At 33.7% G+C, this 18,163-nt stretch overlaps 1 protein-coding gene across 4 annotated transcripts in view; it reads right to left on the reverse strand.

The window, feature by feature from the left end:
* The window catches only part of PCLO (piccolo presynaptic cytomatrix protein), a 391,986-nt gene that overhangs the window by 88,337 nt on the left and 285,486 nt on the right, over positions 1-18,163 (reverse strand). Inside the window, exon 11 of one of the 4 annotated variants that reach the window (XM_035723253.1) lies at positions 17,524-17,581. The exons of the other annotated variants lie outside the window; for them this stretch is intronic. Within the exon in view, the coding sequence (XP_035579146.1) occupies positions 17,577-17,581 (5 nt within the window). The 3' untranslated portion in view covers positions 17,524-17,576. Of the gene's footprint in view, positions 1-17,523; positions 17,582-18,163 lie in introns of those variants that run through there. 4 annotated transcript variants of the gene reach the window in all.

Below are 18,163 nucleotides of genomic sequence, written 5' to 3' on the forward strand. Positions count from 1 at the left end.
GGGTCCATAAGGCATAGAAGACATTTAAAAACCAACTCAGCACACCAGTTCAGAGAGCATCAGTTCAAAGTTCTCTGGAACATTAATACCACATGTAGTTTGATTTCATCACTCACCTGAACACATCAAATGTGTCTACTACGGCATGCAAAATGTTGCTTTTGAAAACTTATTAAATATTACCAAACACATGCATTTTGTTCACACTACTTTAATAAAGAAAACATTATTGAACATATATTGCTTAGGCCAATTTTGTGTAGGAAAAAAAAAGCACCAATATAATTTTCCAATGGGGAACAAGCATCTAGGAGAGTATAAACTTCCATATTCCATAATGGAATGGGAGATGTGGAAAAAAGTCATTAGTAGCTTGTTGTGAAGCTCCCCTTAAGAAACTGTTATTGCTTCAACTTTGCTCAGATAAGACAGATTTCCACATGGTATTTTTTTCTTTTTCTTCACTGCCTACAAGACGTTCCTGACTAAAATCAGCAGGCATGTTACAGAGAGGACAGCTTTATGGGTGTGTGTGTGTGTGTGTGTGTGTGTGTGTGTGTGTGTGTGTGTGTGTGGCACCTGTGTGGTAGGACAAGGTCCTGGGCTTAGAAGGGCCCATGCTTGGTTTAACACATCACTGGCGCCATTTTGAAATTCTTAATAATGTTTCAACAAAGAACTCTGTATCTTCTTTTTGTGCTGGATAGCGTCAATTATGTTCCTGGATTAATTAGAGGACATTTCTTGTTTCCTCTCTGTCTAGAAAGATAACTCTCAATAAAAAAATGTAGTAACAGTGTTTCAACATTTTAAATTTTGTTTCTTTGATCCATTTTATATGAGCTGTCAAAATAATTTAGGAGTACATATTTGGCATGAATCATTTGGTCCTAATATGCCACTATGTGAATGGATAGAAATTAGATGAAACTATCCAAGTTATAGTGCCCAAATATTTGTGAATGCTACCAGCTTTACCTAATAAAAATCCGTATGCCATAACTAGGCTATAATTGAAATAAAAAGAAATACTTGAACAATTAGGTTTTCAATGAGCTTCACAGATGCCTATGTGAAATTCCCTATTGCAAACCATTGGGTTCAGTGGAAAACTTTAAACATGGCATAATTGAATCTTTAAAAGTTTTAATGATTTTGATATACACTGGAAAGCATATTACCAGTTGCAAACAAGGGAAATTTTTTACTACAGTGAAATGGCAAAAGAAGTCCATAAAAATGTCCACAATAACACAAACAAAAATGGCTTTTCTAGAACTTACTCCAACAAAACTTTATCTTCAGTTGGGCCTTGGGTTTAATTCAACAATCCCAGGCTGTTGTATGTATAAAATGAGAAAATTACATAAGAGACAATGATGATACCACTAAAAAATTTAGCACTACAAAAGGAAAAGCACACTGAAAAGAACACTTTAAAAAAAAAGTCAGCATAAAGAGTATATTTATGTACAGATGATTTTGAATTGAAACAAATTATAGTGTTATAACTGCATTGTCACTTTTCAGCAAGAACATATTTTATGAAAAGAAATAGCTGCATAATCTTCATGCTTCTTCTCTTGGATTAACTTATTTTTCACCTCTCAAAATAAAAGGGCAAATTTAAAAGACATAATTACCCAAAGAAATTAAAAAATGCTTCCAGTATTACAAAGGGAAAACTATTTAGAATCGTTAATAAAATTGCTGAAAAAAAAAAACAGTAACAGATAACTAGAATCTTGCGTAGAAATAAACCTGAAGTCAATAAACTACACAATCTATTCTGTTCCATGATACACAGACTGAACTTCTTTTCTCTTCATTCAGTTTCCCACCAGAGTTTGTGAAGGACTGTGGGGGTGCAAAAGATTTTGCCAGTACTTGATTCCAATAGTGAGTATCAGATGCTACAGGGAATGTGAGGACTTGCACATCGTCCTTTAATAACACCTTTCCTATATGTCACCTCTTCAAATCCCTACAAATCCTACAAGAACCATACTAAAATAACCAAGTGAATATAACCAATCACTCCTTATAAATTTATGACAAGGTTTTAATAATTGTGAGAATTAAGTCTGATATGATTTCAAATATAATATTCTTAAAAAAAGTTCAAAATCCTCTAAACTATTTTAAAATGCAGTAAAAATTTGTTGAACATGATCATGCTACATTGAGGATCACTAAAGTAATATTTTATCATTTAATTGATTTGAATGTAAGCAGTGTCAATCCAAAGATAACCCTGTACTGACTTTGTTTTAGAAATAATTCCTGGAAGGCAGTGTACACATGAATGGTTATATCAATTATTTAGCATTATGAGCATACATTTACATTTTCTTTATATTTAAATTATATCATCATGTATGTTAATGAATTGTTCAACTTTGAGAGTGGACAGATGATGTTTCAATCATATTCCTAGAAAGTACCTATACTAATAGCTTTTAATAGGAAAACTATGATCATCTGAATTTTTAGTGAATTTGCAAGAACTGATGACAGGATTTGCTGCTCAGAATCTTATATTTAACATGTTATTTAAAACAAAAAAGATAATCAGGTAATGTTTGAATAAAAAAATAACTTTCATAACTTCTAGGATTACTTAACCTATATCTCTTAAAACTAGTAAATGCTATTCTTTATAATGCACAATTTCATGTATGTTATTTCTTTGTATTTAATATTTACCATTACATCACAAACATCTTATGGATTAAATTTCTTGAGTTAACAGTTGAAATCTTATAGGCATATCCAAAAGTATATAACACAAATGCTCATTACTGTTGTTTTTTTTTTGTTCCACAACTATTTTTTCCAGCACCTAGTAAGTGGCAGGCACTACACAATTAGTCACTTATGTGGTGACCATGACCTTGCATCGAATATTGTATGCTGTCATAAAAATTAATAAAAATGATACTCTACTAGAAAAAAACCTAAATATCTTGGCAGTTAGTAAAATTAAGATGATTCAGAGTCGAAGAATTTTAAAAATGTTATAGGTATATATAAAAAGGCTCAGACTCATTAGTGATTAGAAAGTACAGATTAAAGCAATAATGACATACTAGTGAGTTCTCATCAACTTGCAAAAAGTGTAAAAGCCAGAAAATACCAGGTGTTGACCAGGATGGAGGATCAAGGGACCCGGACTCCAAAGGAGAATATTATACTTGCTGGATGGCTGTTCAGCTTTACCCCCACTCTGTGATGTGAGAATACTATGACTATGTCATAGGAAAATACAACAACTGCTTGTTTACAATTTATAAACATGTAATTATTTTAATGGGAATGCAGATAAGTACACCCCTCTGGAGGGCAATGTGGCCAGAACATCATGAAATTAAACACATGTATACTCTATGACTCAGAAGTCTTGCTGAGTGTCTATTTGTGGGAGGGGGCAGTATCAGGAGAAATGGGACAATGAGAGTATAGTAAGTGCTCAAGATGAAAACATCTGGCAGAGGGTGCAGGAAAAAGACCATACCAGGCGTTAACACCAAAAGGTAGATCCACCTTAAAACTACTTTCCAAGTAAAACCAAGTGAGAGACAGGATCTGTCTATAGGACAATGACATTTGATGTACATTAAAATGCTATTCGTACCAAGTAACATTATAGATTTAAAAAAAACCCAGAAATATCGTAAATTATAATAGTTGCTCATGAACAGAAGAAGGAAATGGGAAAAGAAAATGAGATAAAAGAAAATGAATAAATTAATGAACAAACAAAAAAATACAAAACCCACAGACACACACACACACACACACACACACACACACGAGGGAAACTTACATGAACCCATGAGGCTGGCGTGCTACAGAAGCAGAATCTAATGCCATTGGGGTAGCAGAACAGAACAAAACAAAACCCAAACTTAATTTAAAAATATACACATATAATAAATTAATTATAATTTATTGTTTTGCACCTTTTCTCCACTGATATTATTAACCATGACTATAGATTAATTTCCTAAATCTGGACATTTGCTCTCAAAAGTTCTTTATAAATTAGCAGCAGCAGCAGAAAAACAGAATTTAAAATGGTCATTTGCCTTGGCTTTCTGAATCGTGAACAAACCCTGCAAGTGAGTTTCAGGGGTCCAATATAGTGTCCACATCAGTTACACTAATTACTCGTTCATTTTCAAGTGATGGAATGTTAATATAAAAGAAATACATAGATAGATGAATTTTATTCTTTTATAAAGTTATTTTTCAATATTTTAAAACTTTAACCAGTTTGTCCATTAACATGAAGGAAGGAAAGAAAAAAAAGGTGGAAGAAACGAAAATGAGGAAGGGAAAAAAGAGTGGTGGGAAGGTATCTTTAGTAAAGGGAAAAAATACTATTTGAATAACATCCTGCCTATTTAGAGGACAAAGGAGACTCCCTCAATCATGAGAAGACATTAAAAACCCAGATGTATTTTCCTGTGAAACTTATCTAGAAGCATACAATCTTAAGGTTGGCAAGTATCTTCTTGAAGGGCTAATCTCATAATAATATTGCCATTTTTGTCACTGTCATTATGATTGCTGTTATCTTTACTCTTGGAATACATAGTTGGATCAAAACTTAAAACAGAGCCTTGGTACATAACATATATAAGCCTGGAGCGACTTTCACTGAAGCAGTCTCTTTCTGCCTACTTTTTCCCTCTTCACTCTCCATACTCTAGAGATATCCTTAGGGACTTGCAGGAACCCTGTTTCCCTGGTTTACCTGAATGAGTTGAGTTTAAAATCACAGGGCTCTTGATGTAATAAGCACTGGTTGTTATATACAACTGATGAATCACTGAACTCTACTTCAGAAACTAATAATATACTATATGTTAATTGAATTTAGATAAAATCAAAATTTAAAAATAAAAAGAAAAAGAAAATGACCCACAACTTGAATAGGGCATCAGAACAACTTCCATTAACGAGGACAATGTCTCTAGAGATACGGTGAAAGGAACATAACCTGAATTTCATTGAGAATGCAGTCTGAATTGCTAAAAAGGGCTACAATAAAATGTTACATTTTGTTTTTTTTAACCAATAGTCTAGTAATACTTTCAAATCCAATGATGTGTGTTCGTCTGATATTTAACATTAAAAAATTAAAATCTGCCCTTCTTTTAATAAGGGATATATGTGCTATTTTCAGGAAGATAAATACTTTTTCAGAGATGTGTTTTATGAACCAATGTCCTGCTGACTGCTGATACTTTCTCTTCTCCATAATCATATTGTGTTCACATTTAGCTTGGGTATTTACTAGCTGTTGTGACCTTCAGCAAACTGGTTAATTTACCATCCTTGGCTTTCTCAAGGGAGATGATATTGCTAGATCACTCTTTCGGTTTATTTCTACTCTACTTTCGGTTTATTTCTATGACTATGGCACAATGAAAAATCAACTGCTTGTCTACAATTTATGAAAATGCAATTTTTGAGCTGGAGCTTTATATGAAGATTTGAACAAATAGTTTGTATCCTGAAATTTACACATTGTTTTTCATTATTTTTCCTTATCTACAAATTTTCCTTCCATAAATACTAAGATGTTCAAGCACAGGAAACATGTCCTCTAATGTCTTCTGCATTCCCCACATTTCCTCTCACTGCCCTCTGTGGTCATTATTCAGGCTCTTGGGGCTGGTGTTGGATCCCTAGGGCCCCCAGGGAATATCCTATCTAGTTTATCTTCTCTGGGCATTGCCACCAGTTGGTTAACTCAGGGGTCGGAACATTCAATTTGGAGTCTGAATCTAAATTTGGTTTAAACTTCGATGCCAGGAGTGCCTGGGAGGCTCAGTTAGTTAAGTGACTGACTCTTAATGTCAGCTCAGGTCATGTTCTCAGGGTCGTGAGATCGAGCTATGCATCAGGCTCCACACTCAGCGTGGAGTATGCTTGAGATGCTCTCCCTTTCTGCCTCCCCCCATTCTCTCTTTCTAAAATAATAAAAAAAACTTGTTACATGCCAAAGTACCTAGTGCTAATGCCATTCAAAGATGTTTTCAACCTAAAATACCAAGATTTTAACTCTATTAAGTTATACATTTAAAAAAATGTGATATATCACAATATTCTGTCTTCAGAGTATAAAGATAATAGAATTAAGCTCATTAGAATATTTAATGTAAATTTTATAAATACACATTCTTCCAAGTTTCAGTAGTATTAAACATATATATGAGATTTGGGGTAACTTTCTACTTTTTTGCTTTAAACTATTGCATATTTTTATATTGAGTAAACAAGCCCAATATAAATGAAACAGATTGTTAACCAAAAGTATATGCTATGATAACACCACTGATGAGTTTTTTGAGTAATGTTATACAGCTTATACAGATACATAACGTGGCGCCTGAACTCAGGACTTTGAGATCAAGACCCGAGCTGAGGTCAAGAATCAGATGCTTAACTAACTAAGCCACCCAGGTGCCCAACTTTTTGATAGATCATAATTAAAGAAGTTGAATTCTGTATTCAAAACTGTCATTAATTTGGGATGGGGTCATGAGCGATTCACTTTCCATGTTTCTTCTTTCATTCACACTTTTTATGAAAACAAGCAATTAAAATAAGCAAAGTATGGTGTGCATATATAAATTCTCAAATGAGAATTTTTATTTTTATTTTTATTTTTACAAAATAAAAACATTCTCACAACATTGTAAATAGAAAAAAAAATCTAAGAAACATCAAAGGCTGTAGGTGAACAGTCTGGGCATACCCACTCTTTTTTTCTAGGTTGAATAAACTGAAATATTTAGAATCAATGACTTCTAAACTCACAGATCTAAAATAGGTTTAGTTCTAATCACAAAAAAACATAATTACAAAGAAAATAGATTATCAGATATTTTGCAGCATTAATGGCTAACAATAAAAGGTCATTGAAAAAGAATCATATAAATAAAATGCGTTGTAAAAGCAGGTCACAACTATTTTATAGACTCGTGTTATAAAGCAAGCAAGATCCTTGCAGATGCTCTTGTTTTCATTTCTTGTAGAATACATTAGAAAGGTGAAACATGAGGTGACATGACTTCCAATGTCACACAGTTAGTTAATGGTAGTGCAGAAGTATGAACGCCATCTATCTCTCAGGCCAACGCTAGCATCAGCAAATAGAAAATCTCATTCAGTTTATGCCAACTAAACCTACCTAATAGCCCACCTAAATATAAATGGTGCTCAAATATGTAAAACCTAGGGCAAAGAACACATATGTTATTTATAATTCCATTTTAATTATAATAAAAAGATAATTTAAAAACTGTATTAATTATCTATATGACAATTTTTTTAAGATTTTATTTATTTATTCGTCAGAGAGAGAGAGAGAGAGCAAGCACAAGCAGGAGGAGGGAGAAGCAGGTTCCCCAACTGAGCAAGGAAACTGATGCAGGGCTCGATCCCAGGGCCTGGGATAAGACCTGAGCTGAAGGCAGATCCTTAACCGACTGAGCCACCCAGGCATCCCTCTATATGACAATTTTACTTGAAGACTTTGACATGCAAAAAATGAAAAGACTGTTGAACAAACAAAGTTTTTGTGGGATGAACTATTTACGGTGGATCAAAAATGTCAACTAGGAATGACAAAAAGTCTAATTGACTTTTTCATCTCTTTTCTCCACTTCACTCCCAGAAAATAAGCAAATATCACACTTACACAGGCACACTGATGGGAAATTATGCGGAACACTGCTGTAAGGGAAAATAATGTAGGAAGGATTACCCAGTGTCAGCAATTATCAAGGAAATTCAAATAAAAATCACACCTATTAGAATGGCCATTATCAAAAAAAACAAGATAGTAAGTGTTGGTAAAGAGGAAGAGAAATTAGAATCTTTGTACTCTGTTGGCTGGAATGTAAAATGGTACAGCCATTATGAAAAACAGTATGATGTTTTCTAAAAATTAAAAACAAAATTACCACATGGTCTAGCAATCCCATTTCTGGGTATTTATATAAAATAATTAAAATCAGGATTTGAAAGAGATAGTAGCACTCCCATGCTCATTATAGTTATAGACACAATAGTCAAAACATAGAAGTAATGTAAATATCCATTGATAGATAAATGGATAAAGAAAACGTGGTTTATACATATAGTAGAATACTGTTCAGCCCTTAAAAAGGAAAAAATCCTATATGAGACAAGATGAGCTATTGCAAATTCATGTTTTCTAAATAGAGTCAAGGTAAAAAGGGGAATATAATTAGCTGTGATTTATGGTTCAACTTGAAGAAGATTATCATGATAGGATTGTGTTTATCATCACTATAACCTCTAAAAAATCTAGTATTGCAGTCCAATATTGGTATAGATCCTAACATCACTCTGTGGCTACAGTCTATGGTGTTTAGAATCTTATGTATTGTTTGAAACATACTAAAACAGAATGTGGCTGAATAAGACAGGAAAAGGATATGGGTAGATTAGTAAAATTTTAATAATTCCAGGAAAATAATATAACATGTGGAGCTATCCAATGATAGGTATGTGATGTCAGCATCTCATCTGAAGTAGATTGAAGTTCATAAATTTATAAACTCTTAATTTCCCAATTCATTTTGTTAGAACAAAATGGATGTTCTCAAGTGACTTTCTAGTTCATGTATTACCAGATTAATACCATTAAATAGAGTGTAACACACTAGTCCAAAATGCACTCGTGAATATACAGATACATAGCTGAATGGACATAGGAAGCTTGGCTACAGGATGCAAATGTACATGATAAATGCCTGCCTTAACTGTTGCCTCCTCTCCTTTAAGTATCTCTAGTGAACCATTAAGGATTTTAACTTTAATTATGTCCTTAAACTTTTTTAATATTCATATATTCTGTATTGTTCTTTTTTAAAAATATTATTTAAATGTATCCCACTACTCAGATAACAGATTTCAACTTAATATACCATCACTTTATTCTAGGAAAGGAGTTTTCTAATAAATACAGGAGCTATCTGGATCAGGGGCAATATCATCCCCATCCCCATCATCATCATCATCATCTCCCCTGAGAATTAACAAATATAAGGACAATATAAATTCCATTTCAAACATTAGTTGACAGGTAGAATGCACAGAACTTTGATTACTGAATTGTAAGTTTAAATCACTTCTTTTTTTTTTAATGTTTTTATTTATTTATTTATTCATGAGAGTCAGAGAGAGAGAGAGAGAGAGAGAGAGAGGCAGAGGGAGAAGCAGGCTCCCTGCCCAGCAGGGAGCCCGATGCAGGACTCGATCCCAGGACCCTGGGATCACGACCTGAGCCGAAGGCAGACGCTTAACCATCTGAGCCACCCAGGTGCCCAAATCACTTCTAAAATCAGATAAAAAGAAAATTATATTTCTGAAAAGGAAAATTCTAAAAAGAAATCTTCCAAACAAAATTTAAAAGCAAAAGGTAAATGCAAATATACTTGGTGTATCGTATAAGAGAAGAGAATGTTTCTTTTGACAAAGAAGTCGGGAGTTTTTATCCTGACCTAAGTACTCATCACTAGAAATATTACAACATGTTACAATATTATAACAACATTTTGCTTATTTTTGAGCCAAAGGTACTATTGTTATGAATGGTATAATCGAAATTAAAATGATGAATTTTTAATGTATAAATTCTTTCACCATTTGAGGAGCTAAAGGATATAAATAAAATAAAGAAGCCATTTCAAACAATAAAAAACATCAATAAAGATTTTATCGTCCTGAGAGAATCTTAAAGAAATAAAATGAATTAGGTGTTAAGTTACTTCATAAGAAGTGTCAATATTCTATTTCTTACTTATCAAAGAAGATTTAGAAAATAATTTACTTTGGCTTGAGAGATGTTCAATAAATAACAAATATCATGTGATGGCAGAATTTCATTCCAAAAAATTCTAAATCACTTTTAATTTGTAAAATATTTCTTTATTTTTTAAAGATTTTATTTATTCATTTGACACAGAGAGAGAGCGCGCATAAACAGGGACAGCGGCAGGCAGAGGGAGAGGGAGAAGTCTCCCCACTGAGCAGGGAGCCTGATGTAGGGCTCCATCCCAGGACCCTGAGATCATGACCTGAGCTGAAGGCCAAAACTTCACAACCGACTGAGACACCCAGGCGTCCCTGATATTTCAATATATATAATAATATACAACATATTATAATAACTGATTTTTCCACTGAAAAACAAGATTGCCTAAGACGACAACATTTTTAAAAAAGATTTTATTTATTTATCTGAGAGAGTGTGCGCATGCACGCGCATTTGTGGGGAAGGGAGGGTGAAGCGGGAGAGTGGAGGGGGAGGGGGGCGGGGAAGTGGGGGAAGAGGGGGAGGGAGACTCCTGGGCTGATTCCCCAAGGAGCTCAGAGAACAGAGCCCAGCAGGGCTAGATCCCACGCCCCAAGATCATGACCTGAGCCAAAACCAAGAGTCGGAGGCTTAACGAACTGAGCCACCCAGGTGCCCCAGAAGACAACAGTTTAACATGTGCGTCCACAGACTTTAATGAGACATGAGATTTACTGATTAACAGACTGTTGATAAGAAGAAAGATTTAGAAGCCTTTTCAAAGATCAGCCAAAACTTTGGTTTTACAGTTAAAATGAGAAATGGCTTAATCACTTCAGTCATTAGGTGTTTGTTCGCTTTTAATTTATTCAGGCCTGTTAACTGAAATAATATGTCCCTACAGCAGACAGCTCTAACAGTTCAGTGTTCTCCTACAGGAAGCCTGAACTTTGTAACATTTATTGTCATCTATGAAAATAATTTTATTTGTCCTCAACAAAATAACTTCTATAGCTAGTCTAGTGCCTTATCGTTAACAAAGCACACGAAATATATCGCTCCTTTCGTTCCATTAACCCTGTGAGATAGGTCTTGAAACCTCTTAATCGTACAGATGAGATAAAGGAGACTCATAGAACACAAGCAACTTGACTAAAGTCATGAAGATGGCTTTAATTCCCAGTTTTCTGACCCAAGTTTGGTGCTTGGTTAATGAGAAATATTCTGTGTCCCTGCAGTTCAGAGTTCAGAATTGACGATGGTCAATTATCTAAAAGCATGTGCAGGTTATAAGGGACACAAGATTCAAGCTTAATACAGCAAATACTCTTCTTACCATCAAAGATCTCCAAAGTGAAAGTAAATATGATCTTTTCACTACTTATGTAAAACACTATGCCAAACACTGTATTTAATGTTTCTGGTACATTATTTCTAAATCTATTATTATCTCAATTTCCCTACTGAGAACATCAAGGTAACTAAAAGTTAAACGACGTAACCAGGCAGTTGAGTACAACAGCTGAATTTAAATCCTGACCTGTCTGACTTGAAAAACATTCTCTGTGTATGTGGGACATGCTAAAGCATTGGCTGATGAAGATCTAGCATGAATATTAAAGACAGTTCAGCATCCTTGCTTCCATAATAACCACTCCAATTCACATATACACTAAAATGTAGCCTGTTGCGGCATATTGACTAGACAAATCCAGAAATTTAAGCATAGAAGCAATTGTTCATCAAGAAGCAGTATCACCTCAACATACATAAATATTTCAAGGTATGCTACCCTTGTTAATAAAGGCAATCAAATTAGGGTATGGATTATTACACTTACTAAAAAAATGTACAAAACAGGGCAATCATTTAGTTTTCTTGATATCACTATCAGAAATATTATGACTCAAACATACTTTTCCTCTGATTAATTTCAAAATAAATGGACACAAAAGATAAATATAGTTCTTTGTCCTGGTAACATAGCTAATCATTAATATCCTGACAAAGTAAGTCTGGTATCACTGCATCCTAAAAATAATACATTACAACCTACCAGTTCAGGTGCCCCAAGTTCATATTTTTCTTTCCATAAGATAGATTCCTAAATATTTATTAGAAAATCTTTGTATTAACATGAAATGTGATCTTTTGTCATGTGTGCCTGACATACCAGCTTGCAGGAATTTTGAAAAATCTCATACTAATGACCAATCCGTACCTGGTAATCCCCCAGGACCAAGAACAAGGAAGCTCACTCATCTGTGTGGTGTGTTTCTTGATCTCCAACCTTGATCACTGCCATGCCATCTGTAACATATGCCAAAAAAGCATAAGCAGAAATAGAGACTTTCTTGCCTAGGAGCATTCTCCCTTAAGTTACACAGGAGTGTGTCTTCTAATACTACTACTGGAGTTAACTCTCCTACCATAGACTTCTTCATAACAAGGATTTCCGGAGGCCAACTTCTCACATCAACACCGCCACTGCAAAAACAGCTAGCCTCACCTTCACACCAATCACTGATAGTCAATCATAGAACCAACAGCATTTTCTTGCCAGAAACCCTGTCAAATCATCTCTACAAAGAGCTAGCTAGTTGGATCAATATCACCTACATTGAAACAACTAGAAACTAAGAATTTAACAATATCCATGAATTAGAATTTATGCCAAAGGCATGTTCCTCACAGAATAATATATGGAAGAACAAAAGATGAATTCATTCTTTACAGGTATAATGACCTGGGAGAAGCTAATTTTCCCTACAGCCCTGGCTAAATCTAAAAGCAAGCAGTGGACATCAATGGTTTTAAACTTTTGCTCTCCTATTCTATATCCCTCATGATTCATTAAAAGGTTCTTGAAGCTACATTTAGATCTTAACACCTATATTCCTATCTTGGCTCCAAATGGCTTTCTAAAAATCTTCTACACAAATTTGATTTAATCATCAATAATAATAATAATATAGAGACAAGTTATCTTCAAAACCAAATGATTGTTTTTGGTTCACTGACTAGATGTTTAGTTCTTATGGATTTATTGTTCTTTTAGGAAATTGTTGAAATTTTAAAAGTATCATGTCAGTAATGTATTTCACAATTACGATATACAACACTAAAAAAATTTGGAGAATAAGTTCAAGAACTTCAGGGATTAAATGAAACTTAGAACTAGTGGTATGGACATGAAGGATTACATTTGGCCCATTATATTTCCTAAACAAAATTTTATTTTATTTACATTTTCTACCCTGCCTTTTCTGGGGATATAATATTGTTATCAGTTGATATAAAATGATACAAAATTATTAATAAGTTTAATAATTGCTATGTGTTTTTTTTTACAGTCCTACCTTATTTTATTATAGTGATTCAGAATACAATAATTAAGTCTCTAGGTAGAACAAGGGTCCAGTATTGTGAACGCATTTAAGACTCAGACATGACTCAGTATAAAAAGATACACTTTTTCCAAGTTAATCTATTCCCTCAATACAGTCACTATCAAATTTCAACAGAGGTTTTCCTGAAAATTGGTAAGAAGATTCTGAAATGTGTAAGAAAGGTCATAGGTCAAGATTTCTCCCAAGAGGGTTTTAAAGAACAGCAATATGGTACCTACCATATGTCAGGACTTAATATAAAGGTATCATAGTTAAAACAGTGTGACAGTGATGTTGGGATAGACAAGAGACCCGCAGACTAGAACAAAGAGTCATAAAAGACCCACACGTGTATAAAAAAATTCAATATCTGACAGATGGAGCATTGTAGATCATTGGGACTAATGACACACTATTCAAAATGGTGCACACATAACTGATTATCTTTATTGAGAGAGAAAAAGCCCTAGAGTTTCTACTCAGACCCCAGATAGATTAAAACAACTTAATTTTACGTCTATCAGGACATTATGTGAAAAGTGAGAAAAATTTTATGATTTTTAGAAGGAAATATAGAGCAATATTTTTAAGACTTTTGGGCAAAGACAATTTCCTAAACAATACAGAACATTTATAAAACTTAACAGAAACAAAATGATAACCTTTCAACTTGGTTAAAAACAAACAAACAAAAAGACAAAAATACAAGACATCTACAGCCCACTTACTTGACAAAGGATTACCAGAATCCATAAAGATTCCCTCAAATTCGATTTGAAACACACAAACTAATCCAATTAAAAAATAAGCAAAAGAACAGGCAAAATGCAGATGAGAAAAACCCAAGAGCTAACAAGATTAATAAAATATTATCATACTCAACATCACCGAAGGGAAGGTAAATAAAAACAACAGATACCCTCCCACATTACATTTGAAAAGAAAATTTAGAGAAAGAGGACCAAAGATGTAGAGAAACAAGAAGACACATTTACTACTCACAAATGTAAAAACATTTTAACACTTTGAACAGCAACTCGGAAAAATCAACTACTGTTGAAAAAACCATACAACATTCTCTTATAATATTTAACAAGGTAGTCATTATCACCAGAAATTTAACTTGTAGAAGAAATTCCTCCACATGTACATAAGGAGACTACTTCAAAAAATTATAGCATTGCTTGAAAGAGTTAAAAAAAAACCCTCATAAATAAGTAACCAGAGAATATTTAAATTAAACTATGGTAGAGATGTACAATAATAGAATTCTGCCCCAGAGTGAAAATAAATGAACTAGAGCCACATGTATGACTTTGGATGAATTGCATAAACTTCACGTGACTAAGAGAAGTTGCAAAAATACATTAAGATGTTGTTTCTATAAAATTTCAGGAACAAGCAAGATATGAAGAGTTAATGACTACATACATAAAACTGTGAAGAAAAGCAAGTGAAAGAGTAACCTCAAATTAGGTCTGGTAACTTATTCTGGGAGAAGTCTGGGACAAGAGAAGTGACTACAGGAGGCTTTAATTGACTTATATGTATCCCTTTCCCCTAAAAAAAGGAAACAAATATGGCAAGATGTTGATATAATAAATACGGTGGGTACATGGCTGTCTGCCATATTATTCTCTACAGTTTTTTTTTTGTACACTCAAACATTTGTAATCAAAATGACAAGTCAGCGCCCCATAAGTGCTAAGTTGCATACCTCAAAGCATGAAATGCTGAGAAGCTCCCCCAGCCCCGCTCCCATCAGGGAAGGTGGAACAGAAGGTGTGGGATGTTGAGCTGGGCATCTCAATAGATGAGGAGGTGAAAAGTGTGAAGAAGCTGTGTGAGCCTTAGAAGATCATTTCCCTGACTGGGGAGAAGCCTCAGACTAAGAAAATACACGCCCTCTTTTAATAAATCAGTGAGCATCAAACCCTGACCTTTTGTGGTTACTGTGTAATTGGAGATATTCAACCATTGAGTTGTTTTAGTAAAATTCACAAGACTGAGAGCAAAACACACTCACCATTTAAGTGCAAATAAATCAGAAACATGTGTCAGGCAGCAAACATTTCCACTGCACTTGCTATTTCCAGTTGAGATTTTAACTTCTAACTTAAAACTCCTGTTTCGTGCCCTTCACCCTCTTACAATGCTTTTGGGCTAGAAAAGAACTGCCAGGAGACAATCTACTCCTCACACTCTGCCACTGCACAGAACTGTGTTGCATTTTCCAGGTATCATTGTTTTTGTTTGTTTGTTTGTTTTTTCTTTATCAGTAACTATCTGATACCATACCCCCACTCCAGAGATCTTAATTTAAATTCTAAGCAAAGAAAAACTAAAAAACCCAAAAAACAAAAACCCTAGAGTAAATTTTTGAGTAGTTAACTCAAAGTTATAAGAATGTGTGCCCAGAGGAAATGGTTTCTATTTTGTACATTTTTTTTTCCTGAAAAGGTAATCAAAAATGGTAATTAACCAGAGATGCTGTCTTAAATGTACATGGTTCTTTACAAATAGTAGAGTGTGACTACCTGTCTTATTATTTGCTTCACAAAATACTGAGAGGAGTAATATCTTAATAAGTATACAACATTTGTAATAAAAAATTAATTATTTAATACTCATTTCTATATATATTATTTGAAATCTTGTTTTATTTGACACTGCTGGGCCCCGGGTGTGCAGGAAAAAAACCTCATTGTTAAGGGACACGAAAGATCCACGCGCAAGTGACATACGCACAAATAGCTGGAACATAAAGAACGGACCCTGGCCTTTATCAGATTAAACAAAACAAAACAAAGTCTTTGCTTGTCGTGAAGTATGGATAATTATATTATGGACTCTCCAAATTCAGAGATGGTTGGTCCTTTGATCTGAGAACAACATATAAAGAGTTACTTTTAAGGAAAGTTTTTTTTTTTTTAAAGCATGTCATGAATTCAAAAATTGCCATGATGTCGAATAGGTTCACTAGGTAAAACAGAGAAAAGAGAGTTTATTAGAGAGGAAGCATCTAATTTTTTGAGGCCATTGGTTAAGGTGATGATTATACTGAACCTGGTATTAAAATTGTACTATGAATAAGGTTTATAATCATTTTTCTAAAAATAAAAATTTAAAATGGGAAGTGGCAAGTTTGAAATATACATTCAAAGTCCATACATTCCAGGGTACTTTTAGATGCTCCAATTAGTTCAAAGAGAAATAACAATATCAAAGGAGAAGATGAGATAATATCATACACCACTTAAAGCCTCAATATTGATGAGGATTACACAGCCCCAACACTGTTGATCTGAAATTGTTGAAAATTTTAATCCTAAAGCAAATAGCAAGAAATAGCACTTTAGAAACTTAGATTTGTAGCTTAGTTCCCCAGGTGTTTTGTCATTTTCTTCTTCTTTTTTTTTTTTTTCCAGCAGAAAACTGACCTTATGCATTAAAAGGAAAAATGACAGGTTGCAAAAAATCATTCTTGGTCTGGTATTTGCTTAAGAATGTTTAGTAATGTTGCAGAGAAATAAGTTTTAAGATTTTGGAAGATTAATTTCCCTCAAGTATCTGACTATGTAAGTTTTTTCAGAAAATCATTACAGAATTTTACAAAACTAAAAGATTGGCTCAGGAAATTTTGATTAACGCAATGCTCCCTAATGGCTTTTTTAATTTCAGGGGATGGCACAAGCCTCTATTATGAGTGTTTAAAAACAAATTTCTTGAGAATAGCCTAATGATTCTGCAATACTAATTATTGCTAACTATCAGCATTCAGAAACACATCATTTAACAAAATAGACAACCTTGTTCAGAAAGATTTTTCAAAAAACAATGAATAAAAATCTTCTTCAGTAAGTATAGGGGGGCTTTTTTTCCCTTCATTACATAAGTCAGTACTTTCAGAATAGCACTTGGCTTCTGAGCAGTGGAAAACCTACATGATTGGTCAGTATGTTTTAAATGCACAAATCCAGAGAATAAAAAGCTAGAGGAAACCTGGAAATACTCTTGCTCTTCCAAAAGTCAACACAATCAGAATCCATGGCACTGAATGCTACAAGAGCGTAAGCATGTGAGACACTGATGAGTATGAAAAGCCTACTGTAGGAGAAATAACCAAATTTAGAAAAAACAGTAAAGTCGACCTCTTTTTTTTAGCAAGAGCTTCACTGTATCGAGTGGGAAAAAATACAGTCTAAGAATTCTATGATCAACCAAATGTCATTCATGTTTTCAATCAACAATTTTAAATCATAAAGGCTCAGTGTACATACTTTTGTATTCAGAAATGCAGAAAGACACACTTGGAAGACGTCAAATCAATTCCTAAGTCTACTTGGAATTCATTCTACAGATGGAGATATACAGTTACATACACACAAACACATATTTTATCTATTTATTCATATACATACAATTTTCCCTTAGAAAAGAATTAATTTTAAACTAATGGCAAATTAGCCATCTTTATTGCCTTCAATAAATAAAATTTTATGATGGTCATGCAAAATTTTAATTATTAAAAAAACCACAAGACTCCAGTGATATATACTTGGTATTGTCATAGTGATGCCTTACCTCAGGCATAGAAATCAGAGTTGTGTTTTAACCAATCTACTGCTCTGAAATTTTATGATAATCTATCAAAGATTGAAGGCGAGGGCTCTAAGGACACCATGTATGAATAAAGCACATAGTTACAGACAAAACAAAAACTATGTAAATATAAATACATATACATAAACATATATATCCTGAAAATATACAGGTCAAACAAGGTGAGTCCTTGCGGATTCCCATTTGGACTGATGGCCTTCTAGTCAGTTCATCTTTGCATATAAAGGGAATAAACTTTTATCATTTTAGCCTGGTGGCACAAGACATAGGTATAGCCTTGTGGATGGTTTGTATGTTAAAGTAACTCCTTAAA

The sequence above is a fragment of the Zalophus californianus genome, chromosome 12 (assembly GCF_009762305.2).
Source record: "Zalophus californianus isolate mZalCal1 chromosome 12, mZalCal1.pri.v2, whole genome shotgun sequence".
Lineage (NCBI taxonomy): Eukaryota > Metazoa > Chordata > Mammalia > Carnivora > Otariidae > Zalophus > Zalophus californianus.